The sequence below is a fragment of the Theobroma cacao genome, chromosome 1, assembly GCF_000208745.1.
Source record: "Theobroma cacao cultivar B97-61/B2 chromosome 1, Criollo_cocoa_genome_V2, whole genome shotgun sequence".
NCBI classification, from domain to species: Eukaryota; Viridiplantae; Streptophyta; class Magnoliopsida; order Malvales; family Malvaceae; genus Theobroma; species Theobroma cacao.
In genome coordinates, this window is record NC_030850.1 from 31,643,175 (window position 1) to 31,664,368 (window position 21,194).

Consider the following 21,194-nt stretch of genomic DNA (forward strand, 5'->3'; position numbering starts at 1 on the left):
TATAATAAGAAATAAAAATAAAATATATGATATTAAAAATATATTTAAGAGATGATATTATATAAAAATTAATAATAAAAAACACAAGTATATTAAACTTACATTTTAATAAATAGGGATAATTTTAAAAATTAACATTACATTCTCAGTAAAATACTTGTAAACTAAACGCTGCAATGTTATCTTTCTGCATTTTAATCATTATTTTACTTGTATACCAAACACTGTAACGTTATTTTCCTTGGAATCACGTTGCTTGCAATCATATTACTTACAATCACATTATCTGTAATTGCATTGAATTGTAAAGTACCAAACACTACCTAAAAAAAAAGTCATTTCCTTGTACTATTTTCGTTTTACTGAAAGAATAGCAAAAGAATGTTGATTTGATTGGAGATGGGTGAAAATTTAGTTGATTTGATTGGTTCAAATGATTCGGATCGAAAATTTTGAAAATTAAATTAATTAAATTTTTATAAAAAGTAATTTAAATTGATAATACTCGAAATTAACACAATACGGTCCATTATAACTATTTTCAACATTTTTCTCAACAACTTTAGATAACGTTATTGAAGAAAAAGATAAGTAGAACTATTCATGTCCGTATTTTAATCAAAATAAATTTAACCTACAGAGAGTTTTAACATGTAAATAGGAAAAAAGTATATCCCACCAACTGACATGGAGTACCGAATAATGAAATAAACACAACATAACATTTCAACACAATATATAATACAAGCCAGCTAAATAAAAATAAGCTAGCTTAAAGGAAAGAACATAAAGTCTTTCATAAAACTTCTCATAGGAATTGCATTTCAACAACATTCTTCAAAGATGGACCTTCCATAGCTTTACACACATTCCCTTGACATGTTAAAAAAGAAAAATTCTAATTAGTATAAATTTTAGATTAAAACAAATTAAATATTTTCTAAATGCATATATTCATACTATCTAAAATTACCTCAAATAGTCAAATACACCTCTTCATTAATCAATTATAAGGTCCAATGCAACTTCTAACAAATCGAAAAATATATAAACAAAGATAACAAAAAGTAAGCTTTAAACAAATAACTAAAAAAAAGTGCAAGAATTGAAAAAAAATTGAAATGATAGTACAAATAAAATAATATCTCAAATACTAAAAAAACCTATGTACTCGTCTTTTATTACATCAAAAAGAGCTCTTAAACTTTAATTTGTACTCAAATAATTTCTTAACTCTAATATAAATTTAACCGTGTTAAATTCATTGTTAGCGAACATTTTATGCTCACATGACATATAACTTACCTAATTAATAAGAAATTTGGTTAATGAATTTGATAATTTAAGTCAAATTAAGTCTAAAAGTAAATATTATTTTGTTATATTATTTTTTAACTAATACCTGGATCCACCGGTAAGCCCAAACAAAACCCAAAGTCTATCCAAACAACGGCCCAACTACTGGACCTTGGCCCTTTTAATTTGATGATCTGTTTGTTTGGGTGCCGTCCAGTAACCAGTTGGCCCAGGTGTACGGAACGAGGAAAGTAGCGTCCATTTGTCCCAGCAAACTGATTCTGGAGAGGGATCTGTAATTCAATTCAAAGCTTTTACCATCTTCAACCGTTCCCTCTCTCACTTTCTCATCCCTTAAAAGAATTCCCAATTTCCTTCTAAATCGTCCTCTTTCACGTTCATTTCTTTTCCGATTTCCCAACAAAAACCGTTAGCATTCTTTTTTTTTCCCCAATGGCAACTAGAAACCGGACCGTCCAGTACAAAAAGCACAGAGACGCATTAAAGAGCGTTCGAGCTCCTCTCTCTTCCTCAGCGTCCGGTTCCGGTGGTCCGGTTATTGAAATGGTTAACGCTTCTTTCCTTCGCTCCAATCGTCCCTCTTACACTCCTCTCAGCACCGAAGAAGACCCTGGTCCTTCAAGGTAACTACCTCTCCTTTTCTTTTCTTTTCTCTTTTTTTTCCTGTTGAATTTATTTCTATGTTTCCTCAATAATTATAAATTTTCTTTTGTTTTTTTATTTGTTGCAGTAGTGGTGCCTTTACGATAGGTTTGCCGCCGGTTTGGATTGACGATTCGGAAGAAATAGCGGCAAATATTCAACGAGCTAAGGTCAAGATGGCGGAGTTAGTCAAAGCTCATTCCAAGGCTTTAATGCCTTCATTTGGAGACGGCAAAGAAGATCAACGCGCGATTGAGGGTTTAACCAAAGAAATTACAGATCTATTAAGGAAATCAGAAAAGAGATTGCAAAAGCTGTCGAGCAACGGATCGTCCGAGGATTCCAATCTCAGAAAAAATGTGCAGGTAATTAACGATAATTCTATTGTTCTCGAACAATGTTGATTATTTATAGCTTCAAATTTAGATAATGTGAATTTGGTTTAATTAAATTTCTGGTTATTTATTAATTGAGTTCCTTCTCTATATCTAATCCGTATTATTCTAAAATTCCTCTTGTGAGCAGCGTTCACTTGCGACTGACCTTCAGAGCCTGTCCATGGACTTGCGGCGAAAACAGTCAACTTATTTGAGACGGCTGCAGCAGCAAAAAGAGGTTTGTTTTGATTGATATTTGGTTAGTTTGTTAATCTCTATGAAGCTTTCTGTTACTCTGTTTTTTTATGCACTACTTAACTTTGTATGTATATTTGTTTTGTTGTGTAGGGACAGGATGGTGTTGACTTGGAGTTGAACTTGAATGAGAACAGAAATAGATTAGAAGATAGTGAATTCAGTGACGTGGTAATGTCATTTTCTTATTTGTACTTTCGATTGGAACTATTTCTTTAGGTGAATTGATTTCTATAATTAGGATTTAGGTGTTAAGGGATTTCAATTTATGCTGCAAAGTGGGTGATGTGGTGTAGAAATGTAGATTGGAAGGATGCCAAACTCAACTGAAGCATAATTTATGGTGGATACTTTTGGAATTGGAGTATGCTTGAACAAAGTTCACCTGTTTTGTAAATGTTATGGCATATAATAGATTGCAAGGCCTGAATCATTTATGATTCAATGCAACCAGTTCTATGGTCTAGTATATATAATATGATGGTTGACTAATGCAGGGTTTTAATGAGCACCAAATGAGCAAGCTGAAGCAGAGTGAGTTTTCAACCCTAGAAAGGGAGAGAGAAATCACTCAGGTATCTAGATGCATGTTGTTTATTGTTTCAATGGTAGTTCTCTTCTGATGAATATGGTCATTTTGTAGGTTGTCAAGTCAGTAAATGAGCTTGCTCAAATTATGAAAGATCTCTCAGTCCTTGTGATAGACCAGGTTTGAGACGCATCCTAGTATTATGCTATTAATTGTGGTTGATTGATACTGGCTGATTGGTATCTAATATCTTCTATCAGGGCACGATTGTCGATCGGATAGACTACAATATCCAAAACGTAGCTACATCTGTCGAGGAGGGCTTCAAACAGCTCCAGAAGGTTCTCTATTTCTTCGTCTCATTCACTCACCCATTCATTACACACACACACAGACAAACTCATCACTTATATTTCAGGAGATATTTTATGAACCATTTCCCCTTCCAAAACCCCTGGATATCACAGACCACCTGTCCTCATTTGGTATAAGATTTCTTTTGAACTTAATGTATGTGGCGTGTGCATTAGTTGCTGTGGCAGTCCTTAGGTTATTGTGATTTTGGCTTCGGAATTAGGTTTAAGACAATCATGTTGAGTATTTGAAATTGCAGGCTGAGCGAACACAGAAGAAGGGAGGAATGGTGATGTGTGCAACAGTGCTTGTAATTTTATGCTTCATCATGATAGTCCTTTTGGTCCTCAAAGAGTTATTCTTGTGATCATATTATCATACAGTACTGACAGCAGCTTAGCATCCTAGTTTGACATGATTCATCAGGTATATATTCAGATCGGGGAACCACCAATGATTTTCTTGAGAATGATCCTGATAGGACTCATAAACTAACATTGGTTGTGGGGAATTTGTACATAGTTTTGTATCACACTTTTTTCTCAGAAGTTTGTGTAGAGGTCATTCTAGAGAACTTTTTCAAATAGGTGCCTGGGAATTAGATTGTCAAAAGTTCCTTTCACATTGTAATGAGGTGATTTTTACGTGTAACAAGACAAATTTGTGCGGATATCTCAAAGTAATGAAAAGCAGAAGGCATACAGGGGTTGTTATGAACTCTTGATATTCTAGTGGCACGATTCTGCTCTCCCTCCCATATTTGAGGCAGAACTACATGTTTCTAGAATAGGATTAATATTTACCTATGGGTAGCATAAACATGGAAAAAGTTTTTGTATTATATTTTTGGACTGAAGCCTGTTAACAGACCAAATTGCTCCTGAGCCAGGCCCTCTTAGGCGTCCACCTCTATCCGTGCGTATTCTAGTATGGAAGCATGATTCTACGATATGGTAGATGTACTGGTATGTGGGACTTGGTCAGGAAATTTTCTGTTTTAGCTTGAGCAGAGGTCTATATTGGGGTCTTTTCAAGTTTTAGTTGAAAAGCTTAAGCTTATATATATGTAAGACAACTAAGTGAACATTGCACTGTCACGCCCTAAGGTTCGACAAATAAAACTGTCAAGTTCATCTCCGTTTTAATTAATAAAATAATATAAACTGTCAAGTTCTATCTTCATTGTCTGCAAAAAGTACAAGAATCCTAACTATAAAAGGCATGATTTGCTTAACTGCTAAAGCATAAATACAACGGGTAAATATTTTATGACCACGGTTCCACTGTAACGATCATGTTTAAATATATATATATTCGTCATTATTAATAGTAAATGAATATTTACGAAGAGTAATATGGAAAATAATAAATAGTATAAACATATGCTCATTGAATTTATCATAAATAAATGAATAATATGTAGAAAACACGCTTGTGATCATTACTCCAGAAATTATAGATATTTATCTATAATAAGTGTCGAAAAGCGTGGGGATTTTTTTGAAGAAAAGATTCTTTACTTACTAACAACGGGCGAGTCCATCTCTAATCCTATGATATCAAGAAGCTTAAGTCCATCCAATTCAGGCATATGTAAATCGCATATGACAATATCAAATCTTTCTTTGTCTTCTCGAAGCAAAGCAAGGGCGTCCTTAAAACTTTTGCCTTTTTTGAGCAAGCTTCTTCAATTCACCAGTACAACCCACTGTCGCTTCGTGTCATCTACTTCCACTGCAAAATCTCATGGCACCACAGTAATGTAGATTTGGGAGAGCAAATGAAAATTTTAGTACAGGTCCAAATGATCATCAAGGGAGCAATATTTTTGACACAATGGTTTCAGACTCAAGTCGCTGTCTCCCAACTGAATTCTCCTCGCATGATCTGTCTCGAACAAACTTGTTATACCATAAAGATTTTGCTGGCTGTGTTGCCATCTCGAATGAAGAATACTTTTACAGAAACGGAGGAAAACGTGATTGAGCTTTCAAACCATCCTCGAGCTGTAGATGAGTTGATATATGAGCCCTCCTTTCTGGTCAGACAATTTGATCAGGAAGACATCTTTCGTGGACCATTTGTATAGGTTAGCTTTTAACATTCAGTACTTCCACTAGTTCTTTTTGGTGATTATGAATCTAATCAAAGCAATAGTTAATAATACTTATTTACGTTTATTATGGTCTTTTGTAGCAAAAGGTTGCAGTCATTGGATATCTTATATCAGTCCAACCCTGACAGCTAGCCGTAAAAGTTTCTTCTCCATAGAAGATCATCCTAGTAATCTCTCTCTCTCTATCTCTCTCTCTCTCTCTCATGTACTTGTCGTGCAGTTCTCTCTTGTTTTAGTCAGACAGAAGATTAGATTCCAAATTTTCTTCTTGTGCAGGAGCTGGGGCTGGAGTTGGAGTTTGGGGTTGAGAAAGTGATGTGTTGAGGAGAGAAACTGAAATGAAAAAGAAGGTGAAGATGATGCGATGGAGTTTCTTATCAGCCATGGTATTGTCAGAGAAACTTCAGAGAGAAATGAATTGCTGTAGGAATTCAAAGAGGGAGTTGGCTTTGGTCAGGGGATGGGCTTAAAGAAATGGAAATGATGAATGTTTGTGGAGTGCCGGCTCTGTTTCTTTTCTTCTTCCTTGCAACTGTGCTGGCATCAGCCAAGCAAAGAGCGAACTGGTCTTGGCTTTCTTCTTTCATTTCTCTTCTTCTACATTTATTTTTATTTATTTATTTCCCTTTATTTTCAAAAGAGTAGGTTTTACATGTCTTGACTCTTCTTCTAATGATCAAAGATTTAATTTGGAGATTTAAATTCGAATTTGGAAAATGAAAGTTACGAAATAACATAAAGAAATACTAGTTTACCTTTCTTTTATTCTTATAGTATATGCAAAAGAAATATATCTGGTTGTTTGACATTTTAAACAAGAGAAGAGACCAGTTAAAGTTCGAACAGCGGAGACGTGTGGACCCATGACCCTTCCCGCCCGGTTGGTGACTCATTCTCTTGAATTTGTGGGCCTTTCAGCCTTTTTCCTTCCATTTCCTCAAAGCCCATTTAACTTTTTTTACCAGAAAAGGAAATTATAGAAATACAGTGAATTTGTCTATACTTGTTGTCTTCTTGCGGTTGCATGTCCGGCCTTTTCCTAATTTATCGCTTCATCCTTCCCATCCGTTATTATTAAATTTGGTCATTAACATTCAAATATCTAAATCTAAATTTGTTCAAATTGAATTGAAGAGGTAGTTAAGATTCGAATTTTATTCCAACTTCATATCAATTACATACTGAAATTCAAACTTAAACCAATTATCCAAATTATTAAAAAACAAACTCGACCCAACACTAGTGTTAAATTTATACATTTATTCAAGTCAATATTAAATATTTAAACTCATACATTTCATTTTTCAAAACAAAAGTAATTAAAAACTTAAAGTCTAAATTAATGTTAAACAATTTGTAAATTCTATAATAAACAATTCATGGACAATAGGCTATTCAAAAACAAAAGCAACCATTTTATATTACACCATTTGAAATTTTCAGTTTTATTAATTTGTATGTTGATCGTATGAAATGTGAGTAGTTAACACTAACAATTTATTTTTTTTAAAAACAATGAAGTAACTTAATTAATACTATGGTGATCATGATTATCATATTGATAATATATATTAGCATGTGTTTTGGAGTAAAGAAAACTATCACAATTAATTTGTGTCATAGTTCTACATATTATAAATATTTATCTATAATAAATGTTTTTTTTTTTTTTATAACTGATATGAATGTTAATAAAATGAAGGACCCTAGATTTTTTTGCTACCTCCTTGGAGGGAATACCGGATATCTTCTATTTGAAAGTTGAATATAGGGTTAGAAATGTCTAGATTTCATCCTCGCCTTGTTTAACAAACCAAACAAACCCTAAACAGACGCTATCCTGATTGCCTCATTCAATGGTTCAGGGGGAAAAGCAAACAAAATTATTCAACCACCCCAGTATATATCAGAAGAAAGTTTTAAGGAAAAAACAATGGAGATTATTACGCAGATACACTTATCCGAGATGTAGAGTGAACAAAGTTTGGTCACCGGCTTCTTGTTACTAGTTTACATTTACAGTGTCTATTTCTGTTTTTTTATTCCCATAAGTTTATTATTGGATAGTTGTTTCGATTAATGGATGAACAGAATATTCAAATATCCCTTTTGAAGAACGGTTGTGCAGATAAAGTTAACAACAGTGTTGTTGGTGAATTTCCGGCTGGTTTGAAGATTCTCATAGTTGATGATTCTAGAACATGTCTCCTAGTATTAGAGATAATGCTTCGAAAGCTTTTATATGAAGGTATATTGGTGTTGTTAGTTTGGTTTTGATTTTATGATCATCGCTATCTGTAATTCCTTTTTCTTTTTCCCTTTCAATATTAACACTCCTTTTTCTTTAATTTCTGAATTTTTTTTTCACTTTTTCTTGAGATGATGAATTACGTTTACGTTTGAATGCTGCAAATTGATCATCTGAAAACACTTTGACGATGATTAATCGTGATTTGCTCCTGTTTTCTATAATGGTTTTCTAATTTGACGTTGTGATTTTCAGTTACCACGTGTCGGCTAGCGAAGGATGCCCTTGCTTTGCTTCGAGAAGACAATGAAAGATTTGATATCGTCATATGCGATTTACATATGCCTGAAATGGATGGACTTAAGCTTCTTGATATCATAGGATTAGAAATGGACTTGCCGGTTGTTAGTAAGTAAATAATTTTTTCTTCAAAAGAAATCCCCACGCTTTTGGATATTCCTTTTAATGATTTTTATCGACTATATTAATTTGATCCCAATTCTGTTTACGTTATCACAGTGATGTCTGCAGATGATAAAAGAGGAGTTATTATGAAGGGTATAATCCATGGAGCTTGTGATTATTTGGTAAAACCAGTTCGCTTAGACTCGATTAGATTCATATGGCAGCATGTGGTTCGTAGGAAAAGACGTAGCTTGGGAGAGTTTCAGCAGCCAGGGAACAATGTCAATGACAGGTTATTGAAATTAGAACAAGCTAAGGATGCTGATCAAATGCCCGCGAGAGATAAAGGAAGCCTGCAAAGCTTGAAACGGACAAGGGAAGATGAAGATGAAGATGAAGATGATGGAGAATTCTCTGATGAAGTGACAACTACGAAGAAGCCGAGGATGATTTGGACCCAAGAGCTCCATGATATGTTCGTTGCTGCTGTAAATCAACTAGGACGTGACAGTATGAACACTCTATTGCATAGTTAATTCTTCAGTCTATTTTTGCATAGTTAATTCTTCGCATCTGATGATCATGTTATTGCAGAGGCTGTTCCTAAGAAAATTTTGGAGCGTATGCAAGCCATGAATGTTACTGGTCTTACAAGAGCAAATATTGCCAGTCATCTTCAGGTAACGTTCTATTTTCATGAAATTCTTTTAACAGGTTCTGGATTATTCGAGAATTAAAACTGAGTGAATTGCCTTTTTCTTTTGTGACAAACACCATGCTCGTAATATAAATTACATGGGGCAGAAGTACCGGATGCATCTTCAAAAGGTAGGTGAACCCTCGACTGAGAACAGAGATCTCAATGCTTTTTTTGAGCAAGCTTCTTCAATTCACCAGCGCAACCTACAAGCACAACCCACTGTCGCTTCATGCCATCAACTTCCACTGCAAAATCTCATGGCTCCACAGTCATGCAGATTTGAGAGAGCAAATGAAAATTATAGTACAGGTCCAAATGATCATCAAGGGAGCAATATTTTTGACACAATGTTTTCAGACTCGAGTCGCTGTCTCCCAACTGAATTCTCCTCGCATGATCTCTCTCGAGCAAACTTGTTATACCATAAAGATTTTGCTGGTGGTGTTGCCATCTCGAATGAAGAATACTTTTACAGAAACGGAGGAAACGTGACTGAGCTTTCAAACCCACCTCCAGCTGTAGATGAGTTGATCTATGAGCCCTCCTTTCTGGTCAGACAATTTGATCAGGAAGACATCTTTCGTGGACCATTTGTATAGGTTAGCTTTTAACATTCAGTACTTCCACTAGTTATTTTTGGTGATTATGAATCTAATCAAAGCAATAGTTAATTCTTATTTACGTTCATTATGGTCTTTTGTAGCAAAAGGTTGCGGTCATTGGATATCTTATATCAGTCCAACCCTGACGGCTAGCCATAATAGTTTCTTCTCCGTAGAAGATCATCCTAGTAATCTCTCTGTATCTCTCTCTCTCATGTACTTCTCGTGCAGTTCTCTCTTGTTTTAGTCAGCCAGAAGATTAGATTCCAAATTTTCTTTCAAAGGTACATTTTATTGTTCCTTTAAATTGGAACATATATGCAGCGAGTAGTCATGGCAGGTTTTTCTCTATGCTGAAATTTTATTTTCATTTACTTTTATTGAAGACTCCTTGACAGATAACTTATTCTTTTTACCATTTCTTTCTTCTTATCTTGTGAAAACAATTTCCTTGTGTTTTTAATATACCAAAAGAAGATTAAGATTTCCAAAGAGTAGGAGCTTGCTCCAGTAATTGGAATTAATATCCTGAGTCATTATGAACTAAATCACTTGTTTACCAAATTGCTGTCAAACCATCAAAACACAAGTCGTCGGAAATTCGAAGGATTATGCAGCAAACAAACGTTAAATATCTCACCAAATGGCCAAGAAATGGATTAATAATTGAATATATGCAGTAAAATGCTAGTACATCTTAAAAGTTAAAACATTTAACTAAACTATATAACTTTTGTATATGCAGTGAGAATAGAATAATAGTTCAATGCTAAAAAATCCACCTCTAACAGGAGGCCAAACATGTATTGGCCTCAAGAAGGGCAACTGAAGACGGAAAAAAGAATTTGGAGCAGCCGTAATAACAAATTCATCCAACTAAGGCGATTGAGCAGCTATCACTGCATTAGCAAGAAAAGGGCAAGAGTTAGAAAGCCAAAAGTGCTGGTTGCTGCACTGATCCTGGCAGCTTTGTTAGTTGGAAGTATAGTGGGAAGCGCACACTCTTCTCCGTTGAACAAGACTTTAGATGGAAAACCATCCCCTTTTGCCACATTAATACCAGGTGTAGACTTCTTGGTGAATGAGATAACTGATTGCTGTGTACCAGGAACACGGGAATCCTTTTTTGGATTGGCTCCATCTGTTTCTGCCAGAAGATAATTCAACCCCGGACGACCTTGCATGAATATCGTATTATTGGAACCAAGCAGCACAGTTCCATTGAAGGTGTAGACTTCTTCAAAGCCTGGTACTGCTTTGTCAAATTGAACGGCTGCGAACCAATCTTCAAAGCTAGTTTCACCCCAGTTAAAAATAGTGATTCTTGCACTCCATCCACCTCTGTAATCTGATAATAAGTGCCAGTTGATGCTAACTCCACAGTTATCTCCACATGGCAATGGATTTGGAACTGTTCGTCGCTTTATCTCAGCCCACTTCAGAGCTTCAACAGTTCTGTTGTCAAAAGGTATAAGAAGAGCATCGGGTCGTAGAAGTAGAGCTGGCTCTGTGGCACTGCAGGTCTGGCTTGGGTTGCCATTGCAGCCACAAGCACATGTGTTGCATGGAATAGCAGAATCATTGAAAAATGCTGAGTACGAGACACAACATTTTGGAATTGCCTCCTTGGAGTGTGTTATATTGCAAACTACTTGCCAACTGGCAATTGCTGCTGTTTCTGAAGGCAAACCACTTGGATCAGGGAATTGACTTGGGCTTACTTGCACTGGGTTCCCGCATTCATAATCTGGATTCATAGTGCCATGGATCTTCCAGTTCTGGGGTGGAGTTAGCTCTGTCCTATTCAAGTCTGGGGGCATCTTGAAAACTTGCATTTGAAAAGATGATTTAGACTTGCTTGGATCCATTAAAGGTGGCAGAATTGTCCCATTTCGGCAGCAGAAGGGAATGCTCCCAAGAATCGAGTCATTTGCCCTTGTTGGGGGAAGGTCAATAATCGTAGGCCTTCTCTCACAATTCAATACCTGTGAAAAATCCATAGCCTTGTAGTGCTGACCTTGCGGGCCGAAAATACAGTCTGTTGTATCAACAACAAAAGGGTAAGCCCCTTTCATGGTATGGATGAATTCCTCCCTCATCCAATCAAAGCTCAATTGCCAATTATCAAGGCGACCGAGAGGGTTATGGTTCGAGATTGAAACCTGTGCCCAGTAATTATCATCAGATGCCTTGATCACATCATACATGATTATAAGATCACCTTCTTGCCTGGGCAAGAATTCATCATTTGGCGCATTGTTTGAACCAGAGTTTATATCTTGAATGCAGCATACATGCATCTCATTGTTCCCTAGTGAAAACCACAAAAATCAACTCATTAATCAATAGAATGCACATAGTTTTCCAACTTTTAAATTCCTAAAACAGATCAGATGCCTAACAGGAAAGTAAAATGGAACAGTTTCACATTTCAACATATATTATTGATTACAATCTTTTTTTTTCATTAGACTTTTCAAAAATATTAATTCTGAGGATAAATTATGGAATATTCCCAGTCAAAATCATTAGCGTTTACTATAAAACAGGTCGAAGTTGAGAAGATTCATGAATTGAAGCCGTACATCATTTTCAAGTTATTAATTAAAAGAAAATGCAAATTTCCTTCTTGTTTCTCCTTTTCTACTATTGAAACATAGATTATTAGACCTACTATCTCCCAAATTAATCTTATAAAACCAAATTTAACAAAAACTTATTCATTAAAAAATTGATTAAGTAACCAAACCTTGCTTGGTGAGATTATGACAAGAATACCCATCATTAACAAGACTAATATTAAGCGGCATGGGAACATTCGGAGCTCCAACACCAAACTGGGTACCCACCAACCCGACCCGAACCTCCATTTGTGTCATGTCTCCAGCAGTCTCCACAGCCGATTTAAGGTCACTCATAGGGAACCCGGCGAAAACGGTGCCGTTACCAACCTCAGCAGGGAGCGAATTCCCATCAGCCAAAACAGCGTTAGAGGCAGAGACCAAAAGCTCCTTGTGCTGAAACCCGACAAACACTCTCCAAGACTTGAGCTCGTGACGTCCGTTGTTGAGAACAGTTAAAGTGGACTCGAAACGGTACGCCTGGTTGCTCGGGTCGGTGGGAGGGATGGGATGGCCTGCGGTGTAGGTGTAGGATAAGAATATGCCGTTGCATGAGTCGGAAGCTGGCGCAGGAGCTGGAGCTGGAGTTGGAGTTTGGGTTTGAGAAAGCGATGTGTTGAGGAGAGAAACTGAAATGAAAAAGAAGGTGAAGATGATGCGATGGAGTTTCTTATTAGCCATGGTCTTGTCAGAGAAACCTTAGAGAGAAATGAATTGCTGTAGGAATTCAAAGAGGGAGTTGGTTTTGGTCAGGGGATGGGCTTAAAGAAATGGAAATGGTGAATGTTTGTGGAGTGCCGGCTCTGGTTCTTTTCTTCTTCATTGCAACTTTGCTGGCATCAGCCAAGCAAAGAGCGAACTGGTCTTGGCTCTCTTCTTTCATTTTTCTTCTACATTTATTTTTATTTATTTATTTCCCTCTATTTTCAAAAGCGTAGGTTTTACATGTCTTGACTCTTTTTCTATTGATCGAAAATTTAATTTGGAGATTTAAATTTGAATTTGGAAAATGAAAGTTATGAAATAACATAAAGAAATACTAGTTTACCTTCTTTTATTTTTATAGTATATATGTTTATAATTCCATCAAAGTCATGCAAAAGAAATATATTTCGTTGTTTGACATTTTAAACCGGAGAAGAGACCAGGTAAAGTTCGAACAGCGGAGACGTGGGGACCCTTGACGTGACGCTTCCCTCCCGTTTGGTGACTCATTCTCTTGAATTTGTGGGCCTTTCAGCCTTTTTCCTCCCATTTCCTCAAAGCCCATTTAAACTTTTCTTACCAGAAAAGGAAATTATAGAAATACAGCGCCTTTGTCTATACTTGTTGTCTTCCTCGGTTGCATGTCTTGCCTTTTCCTAATTTATCGCTTCAGCCTTCCCACCCGGAATTATTATGTTGGTCATTAAAGATTCAAATATCTAAATCTAAATATGTTCAAATTCAAGAGGTAGGTAAGATTCGAATTTTATTCCAACTTCATTTTAGTTACATACTAAAATTCAAACTTAAATCGATTATCCAGGGCAAACTCAATCCAATACTAGTGTTAAATTTATAAATTCATTCATGTCAATATTAAATATTTAAATTCATACATTTCATTTTTCAAAACAAAAGTAATTAAAAACTTCATGTCTAAATTAATGTTAAACAATTTGTAAATTCTATAATAAACAATTCATTGACAAAAAGCTATTTAAAAAACAAAAGTAACCATTTTATATTATACCATTTGAAATTTTCAATTCTATTAATTTGTATGTTGATCGTATGAAATATGAGTAGTTATCACTAACAATTAAAAAAAAATGAAGTAACTTAATTAATACTATGGTGATCCTAATCATCATATTGATATATATTAGCATGCGTTATGGGGTAAAGAAAACTATTACAATTAATTTGTGCCATACTTCTATATATTATTACAATTCGTAATTCGTAAATATTACAAATCTTAAATCAGTAAGAGATGAAATGGATTTTGAATTTATAAATAAAATCTTTCTTTCACTTAATAAGTATATTTTATAAATTGAAAGCGTGAACATATATAACATAGAAACTTGAAAAATAATTAGTCCACTTCTTGTTATTCCACACATTCTTTTTTTTAAAAAAAAAGCTAGTTTGGTCGAATTATCGTACATGTCCAATTAAATTGGAAAATTTTCATTATATAGCTATTTTTTTCCTTCAGTTCAAAGTCATAGTATTGTTTGGAAGTGCATGTCTTATATTTAAAAGTCTCTTCTCCTTTTTTTTTTTTTTTAGTTTTGGTTATTAATAAATGTAACACTAGTTGTATACAGATATACTACTACGTCTTTATTCGTGTTACTAGGTCATCAACTTTATTGATTATTATTTTAATAATCCTAAGCTAGGTTTAATTATTAATTCCATAAGAACTTCTTGCCTGCATAATATATACTCAATGCTCTCTCTCTTATCTCTTGCAAAATGTCAATGGTTTTCATTTATAAGGGGCCCGAGAGAGATATGTGCAAGGGTCTTGGCTTGTTCGTGATGAGCAAGGGTAACATCCGAGGTAGTACTACAAAACATACTTGTGCTTAGCTACTTGGCCAACTTGTTCGTACAGCCAATTCAAGGACTGGGGCCTCGTTTTTGACTTGAACTCAATCTTCTTTCGAACTTGCCTTGCCCAAGCTTCCAAGTTCTAAGTGACCGAAAGTTTTAAGGTTAATCGAACCTTTGATAACTCAGTTGAGCTGTTCTGACTTGTATCTAGTGCTTAAGACATTACAATTTAAGTAGAGATGGAACTCTTATGTTTCATAGGGAAAAAAAATCATCACAAAATTTAAAACAATGAGTGGTCGGATTAATATAATAGAAGAGAATGGTTTCAAAATCTTTCTTTTTTCTTTCTTCTGCCACCAAGATTTGGTGTAATAAAGTAATACTCGTAGAGTGGAAACCCAGATCCCAAGGAATTATATGCATGAAGGGGCAAAATTTTGAACAATGACCCCACATAAATTATGACATTATTTAATTGAGTAACCCAATATTTTACACCGTTAAGATAAGTCGACCGTTGGACTTGGAAGTTAAAGAAAGCCCTTCGCTTTTTAACTTTTCTCTTCGTCCTGGCCCCCCTACGACAACATCGACCGTTTCTAGTGAAAAGTAACCGTCCGATCCTATTAGATCCACGGACCACGTTAGTCGACCGTTACTATAAACCTTTTAGGCTCCTAGTAGAAGAAATTCCTTCCGACTTCAAAATTCAAATGCAACCTTTGCTTAGAAATGCACCACAGTCATTTCTCTTTTCAAAAAATTTTCATCTTTCTTTAGATTCTTTGAGTTTTTTCTTCATCGGCGTGTTTCTCTCTTTCTAATATCTTTTCCTTCAAATTTTGAGGGTCTTTTTTTGAGAAGCCAAATTTTATTTGTAAAGATGGTGAAAACGGCCGCTTCTCCAACTTCTTCGCCGGTGACGATAACGGTTTCGTCAGGAGGCAAAGAAACTGGGAGTAGAAGCATGGGCTTGACTAGCCCAGTTCCACGTGCTTCAATTGCGAACAACCCAAATTCGCCTAGTCCTCTCGGTAGTAGAGGAAATAGAAGGGCTTCAAGTGGAGGAAGATATTGTTCGATGTCGAAAGATGAACCCATTGAAGAGATAAATTCAGAATTCGTTAGCTACACTGTCCACATACCTCCAACTCCTGATCACCAATCCATCTCAGCCTCTCAAACAAGCCTTAGTGAAGATGGAAAAGATGGGCTGAAGCTGAAGCCTGAGAGGAGTTTCATTTCGGGTACTATTTTCACAGGAGGGTTCAATTCGGTCACTCGTGGCCATGTCATTGATTGTTCCTTGGAAAGACCTGAGACAGTGAAATCGGGCTTGGTTTGTGGAATGAAAGGGTGTGATGAGAAAGCAATTCAAGGAAAATGTGAATGTGGGTTTAAAATTTGTAGAGACTGTTACTTGGATTGTGTGGGGAGTGGTGGAGGTCATTGTCCTGGGTGTAAAGAGCCTTACAAGGATGTTAGTGATGGTGATGATGATGAAGATGAGGTTAGGTCTGAAGCAGAAGATCAGGCTTTGCCTTTGCCTTCAATGGCTGATTTCAAGTTGGATAAAAGGCTTTCACTTGTGAAATCATTTAAAGGGCAGAATCATTCACCTGATTTTGATCACACGAGGTGGTTGTTTGAGACTAAAGGGACTTACGGGTATGGAAATGCGGTGTGGCCTAAAGATGGATATGGGGTTGGATCAGGTGCTAATGGGTTCGAGCATCCACCTGATTTTGGAGAGAGAAGTAAGAGGCCTTTGACTAGGAAGGTTGGAGTTTCTGCAGCAATTCTCAGTCCATACAGGTAAATTTCAGATTTTAAATCAAGAGCTCTTATCTGCCTTCAATTTCTGTCAATTTGATTAACATTTACTTTTGAACGTTGGTCATTCTTTGTGATGCTAAATCCGAAAAATTTTCTCTAGTAAGGTTGCTGGAATATGAAACTGATATTTCTTGCATTGTAAATCATATGCGTGTTAACAGTAAGAAACTAATTTCAAATATAATGATTCTTATTTTTTGCTATCGTATATTCCCAAACATAGTCTGGTTAAGTGAAAACTGAAATTCAATAGTTTGTGCTATCCTATGTTGAAGATTAGTCATCTATATCATGAATTACATTTGTTTGTATGCAGACTGATTATTATACTACGTCTTGTTGCCCTGGGTTTCTTTCTTACATGGAGAATTAGGCACCCTAACCGTGATGCAATGTGGCTATGGGGAATGTCCATAACCTGTGAGCTCTGGTTTGCCTTTTCATGGCTTCTAGATCAGCTTCCTAAGCTCTGTCCTGTAAACAGATTAACTGACCTCTCTGTTCTGAAGGAGCGTTTTGAGTCTCCAAACCTTCGTAACCCAAAAGGAAGATCAGACCTTCCAGGTATTGATGTTTTTGTTTCCACGGCTGACCCTGAAAAGGAACCCCCTCTGGTCACAGCAAACACCATCCTTTCAATCCTAGCTGTTGACTATCCAGTAGAAAAGCTTGCTTGTTATCTCTCAGATGATGGTGGATCTCTTCTGACATTTGAAGCTTTAGCTGAGACTGCTAGCTTCGCCAGAATTTGGGTTCCTTTTTGCCGGAAACATAATATAGAACCTCGAAATCCTGAGGCATATTTTGGACAGAAGCGTGATTTTCTGAAGAACAAAGTGAGGCTTGATTTCGTTAGGGAGAGAAGGAGGGTGAAGAGAGAATATGATGAATTTAAGGTGAGGATTAACTCATTGCCTGAGTCGATTAGGAGGAGATCAGACGCTTACAATGCCCATGAAGAGCTTCGAGCTAAAAAGAAACAGATGGAAATGGGAGGCAATCTTTCAGACCCTATGAAACTTCCCAAGGCCACTTGGATGTCAGACGGTTCTCACTGGCCTGGAACTTGGGCTTCTGCAGAGCCAGACCATTCAAAGGGAGATCATGCTGGGATTATTCAGGTATATTTCACAATTAAACTTGTGGAATTAATGGTTATTGAATTTGTGTAATTTCCAAGTGCTGAAACATAGTCTTCTCCGCAGGCAATGCTCGCCCCACCAAATGCAGAACCAGTTTATGGTTCAGAAGCAGATGGAGATAACTTGATTGACACAACAGAAGTTGATACAAGGTTGCCTATGCTCGTTTATGTGTCTCGTGAAAAAAGGCCAGGTTATGATCACAACAAGAAAGCAGGAGCCATGAATGCGCTGGTTCGAACCAGTGCTATAATGTCAAATGGGCCATTCATCCTCAATCTTGACTGTGATCACTACATTTACAATTCTTTGGCTCTAAGGGAAGGTATGTGCTTTATGCTTGATAGAGGTGGTGACAGGATCTGTTATGTTCAATTCCCACAAAGGTTTGAGGGGATTGACCCAAATGACCGATATGCAAATCATAATACCGTGTTCTTTGATGTGAGCATGAGAGCTCTTGATGGGTTGCAAGGTCCAATGTATGTGGGCACAGGCTGCGTTTTCAGGAGAACTGCTCTCTACGGGTTTAGTCCTCCTAGAGCCACTGAACATCATGGGTGGTTTGGTAGAAGGAAAATCAAATTATTTTTAAGGAAACCCAAGGTGACAAAGAAAGCAGAAGATGAGATAGTATTGCCTATTAATGGGGAACACAATGATGATGATGATGCAGATATTGAATCTTTGCTTCTTCCGAAAAGGTTTGGAAACTCTACTTCTCTTGCTGCATCAATCCCAGTTGCTGAATACCAAGGAAGGCTGCTTCAGGATTTGCAAGGAAAGGGAAACCAAGGCAGGCCAGCAGGTTCTCTTGCAGTTCCACGTGAGCCTTTAGATGCTGCAACTGTTGCAGAGGCAATAAGTGTTATCTCTTGCTTCTATGAGGATAGAACTGAGTGGGGAAAACGAGTAGGATGGATATATGGTTCTGTCACAGAAGATGTGGTGACTGGTTATAGAATGCACAATCGTGGTTGGAGATCAGTCTACTGTGTAACCAAGAGGGATGCATTCCGAGGGACTGCTCCAATCAATTTAACAGACAGGCTGCACCAAGTTCTTCGCTGGGCAACTGGTTCTGTTGAGATATTCTTCTCGAGGAACAATGCACTATTTGCTAGTCGTCGAATGAAATTCTTGCAAAGAATAGCATATTTCAATGTGGGAATGTACCCTTTCACCTCTATGTTTCTCCTAGTCTACTGCATTCTACCTGCAGTTTCTCTATTCTCCGGGCAGTTCATAGTGCAATCTCTCAGCGTGACCTTCCTGATATTCTTGTTGACCATCACAATCACATTATGCCTGCTTGCTATCCTTGAAATCAAATGGTCAGGAATCACTCTTCATGATTGGTGGCGAAATGAACAGTTTTGGTTGATTGGTGGAACCAGTGCCCATCCTGCAGCTGTGCTACAAGGACTCTTAAAGGTTATAGCAGGAGTTGACATCTCCTTTACATTAACTTCTAAATCAGCCACCCCAGATGATGGAGATGATGAATTTGCCGAGCTATATGTTGTAAAATGGAGCTTCCTAATGGTTCCTCCGGTCACAATAATGATGGTAAACTCGATTGCAATCGCAGTGGGTGTAGCAAGAACCATGTACAGCCCCTTTCCACAGTGGAGCAAGCTTTTTGGAGGGGTGTTCTTCAGCTTCTGGGTCCTGAGCCATCTCTATCCATTTGCAAAGGGTTTGATGGGAAGGAGGGGAAAAGTTCCAACCATTGTTTTTGTGTGGTCTGGCTTGCTCTCCATCATTATTTCCTTGCTTTGGGTGTACATAAGTCCTCCATCTGGAAGGCAGGATTACATGAAGTTCCAGTTTCCTTGATGTATTTCTGTTATAGCCGCAGTTGTGCAAATGCAGCAACACAAAAGGCGTGAAGTTTCTCAACTTCATTTTGTAGCTTTTATTTTCTCTGCCTTTTCATGTTGAATGTAATTTGGTTTGTGATATGTTACTTTTGATACTTTTTTATTCATATGAAATGTAATGTATCTAAATTCCAAGTATAGCTTTGGTGTTTGTTCAAAGTGTTAAGAATTTTAAGATTAGGTGGTAGCTTAATGTTGGCTTTAATGTTGTGCAGCATTATGAATCGACTTTGTACAAAATCTGCTGTCAAATATAAAGTTCGGTTAATCAAACTACGGAACTTGTTTGTGAGTATATACAAGCAGGCAACTTCGATTATTCCACAGTTGATGACACAACATTTAAGCAGACAAAATCCATTCTTAGGGTGAAATCCTGATTGATGACACAACTTCGATTGTTCAACCTGAGAGCCTTTTCAGTTACTGGGGTGCATCCTGATTTAAAATATTACAGATTGGTTGATCTTCCTCCGAGGAATTTTCTTGATACCCCACACCATTGTTCAATGAATGCCCAGCTCCACATAAATTTGTTCGAATATGAAGTTCGGCATCATCTTCCATTCATCCTACTATAAGATTTCTTAGCATTGTATGCTTGCCCACAAGAATCTAGTCTAACCGCTGTCCTATCTTCTGTTTTAATGCGCCGTGTCGATGTTTCTCAATGGTTCCACAAAGTTTTGAGAACTCCCATGGCTTGGCTGAATCCACATAGCAGAACGAGGCACTCCAATGGAATGAATCTTTAGCCCACTCCATGACGACGGAATGGTGGATCCAACCATCCTCTTCTAGAAAGTGAACAATTTCCAATTGCCCAATTGGTGTTTTGCTCTCCATTTCATGACAAAGTATAGGCTTTTCATGGAATATTTCTTGCCATTACATGAATTGCACATTGATATACTGTGAAACAAGCCTGTAATGCCCCACTTAATTTAATTTGATAATGCAAGGTGTATGCCCACACGGAAGCGGCTGTTAGCGCCCTACAATGTACAATCTGAGTAAAGGCAATCCGGCTCGCTAACTTAGCTATCTCCCCGTTGCACACGTATAGAGATATAGACACAATAAATTCTGAAGCTGCGCGCCTTGCCAATAGTCCCATCAAAGTCAAAGCTACATTTCCTTTGGCAGAGTTTTCAAGTGGTCCTATGGATCATAGTCGTGGTAGAAAACATCGTTATAATCTATGTAGGAGCGGCAAGGGCATTCATGTGTAATCTGTCCCACTTTAGCCTCTCTACTTGCAGCTATAGGCTACAGCCCTCAATCTTGGGTCACTTGCAATTTTTAGCAGCCAGTTTTAAAACGTTCCTGTCATTCCTATTTTATATGTCAATTCCTTCTTGCTCTTGAAAGTACATGATTCTCCTTGAATACTATAAGATGGAACTTGATCAAACTTTTGATCATGGAATTTCTAGTTTCCATTAGTCTTTTGTATGACGTGTCACCAAGGTCCTGTCACCTGTGCGTTGGGGACTACTGAGGGGAGGCGGAATTGATTGCTTTGTGCTTCAATAATTGGTGTCTCTCTCCCTAACAAGTCAACAATTCTTAGCTATTTAAAAATATGTTTGGGTAAAAAATCATTTGGAGATT

The 21,194-nt window shown here is 36.9% G+C and overlaps 4 protein-coding genes across 5 annotated transcripts; 3 read left to right on the plus strand and 1 right to left on the minus strand.

The window, feature by feature from the left end:
- Window positions 1,572–4,211, plus strand: LOC18613634 (syntaxin-42). 2 transcript variants are annotated; one of them, XM_018114352.1, is made up of 8 exons: window positions 1,572–1,940; window positions 2,051–2,324; window positions 2,485–2,574; window positions 2,685–2,762; window positions 3,089–3,166; window positions 3,235–3,300; window positions 3,381–3,461; window positions 3,734–4,211. In XM_018114352.1, the coding sequence occupies exons 1-8, from the start codon at window positions 1,750–1,752 to the stop codon at window positions 3,839–3,841; spliced, it is 966 nt and encodes a 321-aa protein (XP_017969841.1). In that variant the 5' UTR covers window positions 1,572–1,749; the 3' UTR covers window positions 3,842–4,211. The 2 variants fall into 2 exon arrangements, with proteins under 2 accessions (XP_017969841.1, XP_007051030.2); XM_007050968.2 differs by having other exon boundaries at window positions 1,573–1,940; window positions 2,048–2,324.
- LOC18613636 (two-component response regulator ARR1) lies at window positions 7,670–9,262 on the plus strand. Its single transcript, XM_018118212.1, has 6 exons — window positions 7,670–7,838; window positions 8,094–8,246; window positions 8,358–8,753; window positions 8,838–8,923; window positions 9,048–9,211; window positions 9,253–9,262. Exons 1-6 carry the CDS (start codon window positions 7,670–7,672, stop codon window positions 9,260–9,262), a joined length of 978 nt encoding a protein of 325 aa, XP_017973701.1.
- On the minus strand, window positions 10,178–13,121 carry LOC18613637 (COBRA-like protein 7). Its single transcript, XM_007050972.2, has 2 exons — window positions 12,295–13,121; window positions 10,178–11,856 (listed from the first exon to the last, which is right to left on the minus strand). Exons 1-2 carry the CDS (start codon window positions 12,845–12,847, stop codon window positions 10,442–10,444), a joined length of 1,968 nt encoding a protein of 655 aa, XP_007051034.2. The 5' UTR covers window positions 12,848–13,121; the 3' UTR covers window positions 10,178–10,441.
- LOC18613638 (cellulose synthase-like protein D5) lies at window positions 15,430–19,875 on the plus strand. Its single transcript, XM_007050973.2, has 3 exons — window positions 15,430–16,534; window positions 16,872–17,676; window positions 17,761–19,875. The coding sequence occupies exons 1-3, from the start codon at window positions 15,603–15,605 to the stop codon at window positions 19,534–19,536; spliced, it is 3,513 nt and encodes a 1,170-aa protein (XP_007051035.1). The 5' UTR covers window positions 15,430–15,602; the 3' UTR covers window positions 19,537–19,875.

What these genes read in the sequence shown, in the direction of transcription:
- LOC18613636 (XM_018118212.1), top strand. Translation starts at nt 7,670, where the DNA reads ATGGATGAACAGAATATTCAAATATCCCTTTTGAAGAACGGTTGTGCA. An exon ending in AATGGACTTGCCGGTTGTTA is followed by an intron (nt 8,247 to 8,357) that starts GTAAGTAAATAA and finishes ACGTTATCACAG; the next exon opens with TGATGTCTGCAGATGATAAA. An exon ending in AAATCAACTAGGACGTGACA is followed by an intron (nt 8,754 to 8,837) that starts GTATGAACACTC and finishes ATGTTATTGCAG; the next exon opens with AGGCTGTTCCTAAGAAAATT.
- LOC18613634 (XM_007050968.2), top strand. Translation starts at nt 1,750, where the DNA reads ATGGCAACTAGAAACCGGACCGTCCAGTACAAAAAGCACAGAGACGCA. An exon ending in GAAGACCCTGGTCCTTCAAG is followed by an intron (nt 1,941 to 2,047) that starts GTAACTACCTCT and finishes TATTTGTTGCAG; the next exon opens with TAGTGGTGCCTTTACGATAG. An exon ending in ATAGTGAATTCAGTGACGTG is followed by an intron (nt 2,763 to 3,088) that starts GTAATGTCATTT and finishes TGACTAATGCAG; the next exon opens with GGTTTTAATGAGCACCAAAT.
- LOC18613638 (XM_007050973.2), top strand. Translation starts at nt 15,603, where the DNA reads ATGGTGAAAACGGCCGCTTCTCCAACTTCTTCGCCGGTGACGATAACG. An exon ending in GCAATTCTCAGTCCATACAG is followed by an intron (nt 16,535 to 16,871) that starts GTAAATTTCAGA and finishes GTTTGTATGCAG; the next exon opens with ACTGATTATTATACTACGTC. An exon ending in ATCATGCTGGGATTATTCAG is followed by an intron (nt 17,677 to 17,760) that starts GTATATTTCACA and finishes TCTTCTCCGCAG; the next exon opens with GCAATGCTCGCCCCACCAAA.
- LOC18613637 (XM_007050972.2), bottom strand. Translation starts at nt 12,847, where the DNA reads ATGGCTAATAAGAAACTCCATCGCATCATCTTCACCTTCTTTTTCATT. An exon ending in TCATAATCTCACCAAGCAAG is followed by an intron (nt 11,857 to 12,294) that starts GTTTGGTTACTT and finishes GGTTTTCACTAG; the next exon opens with GGAACAATGAGATGCATGTA.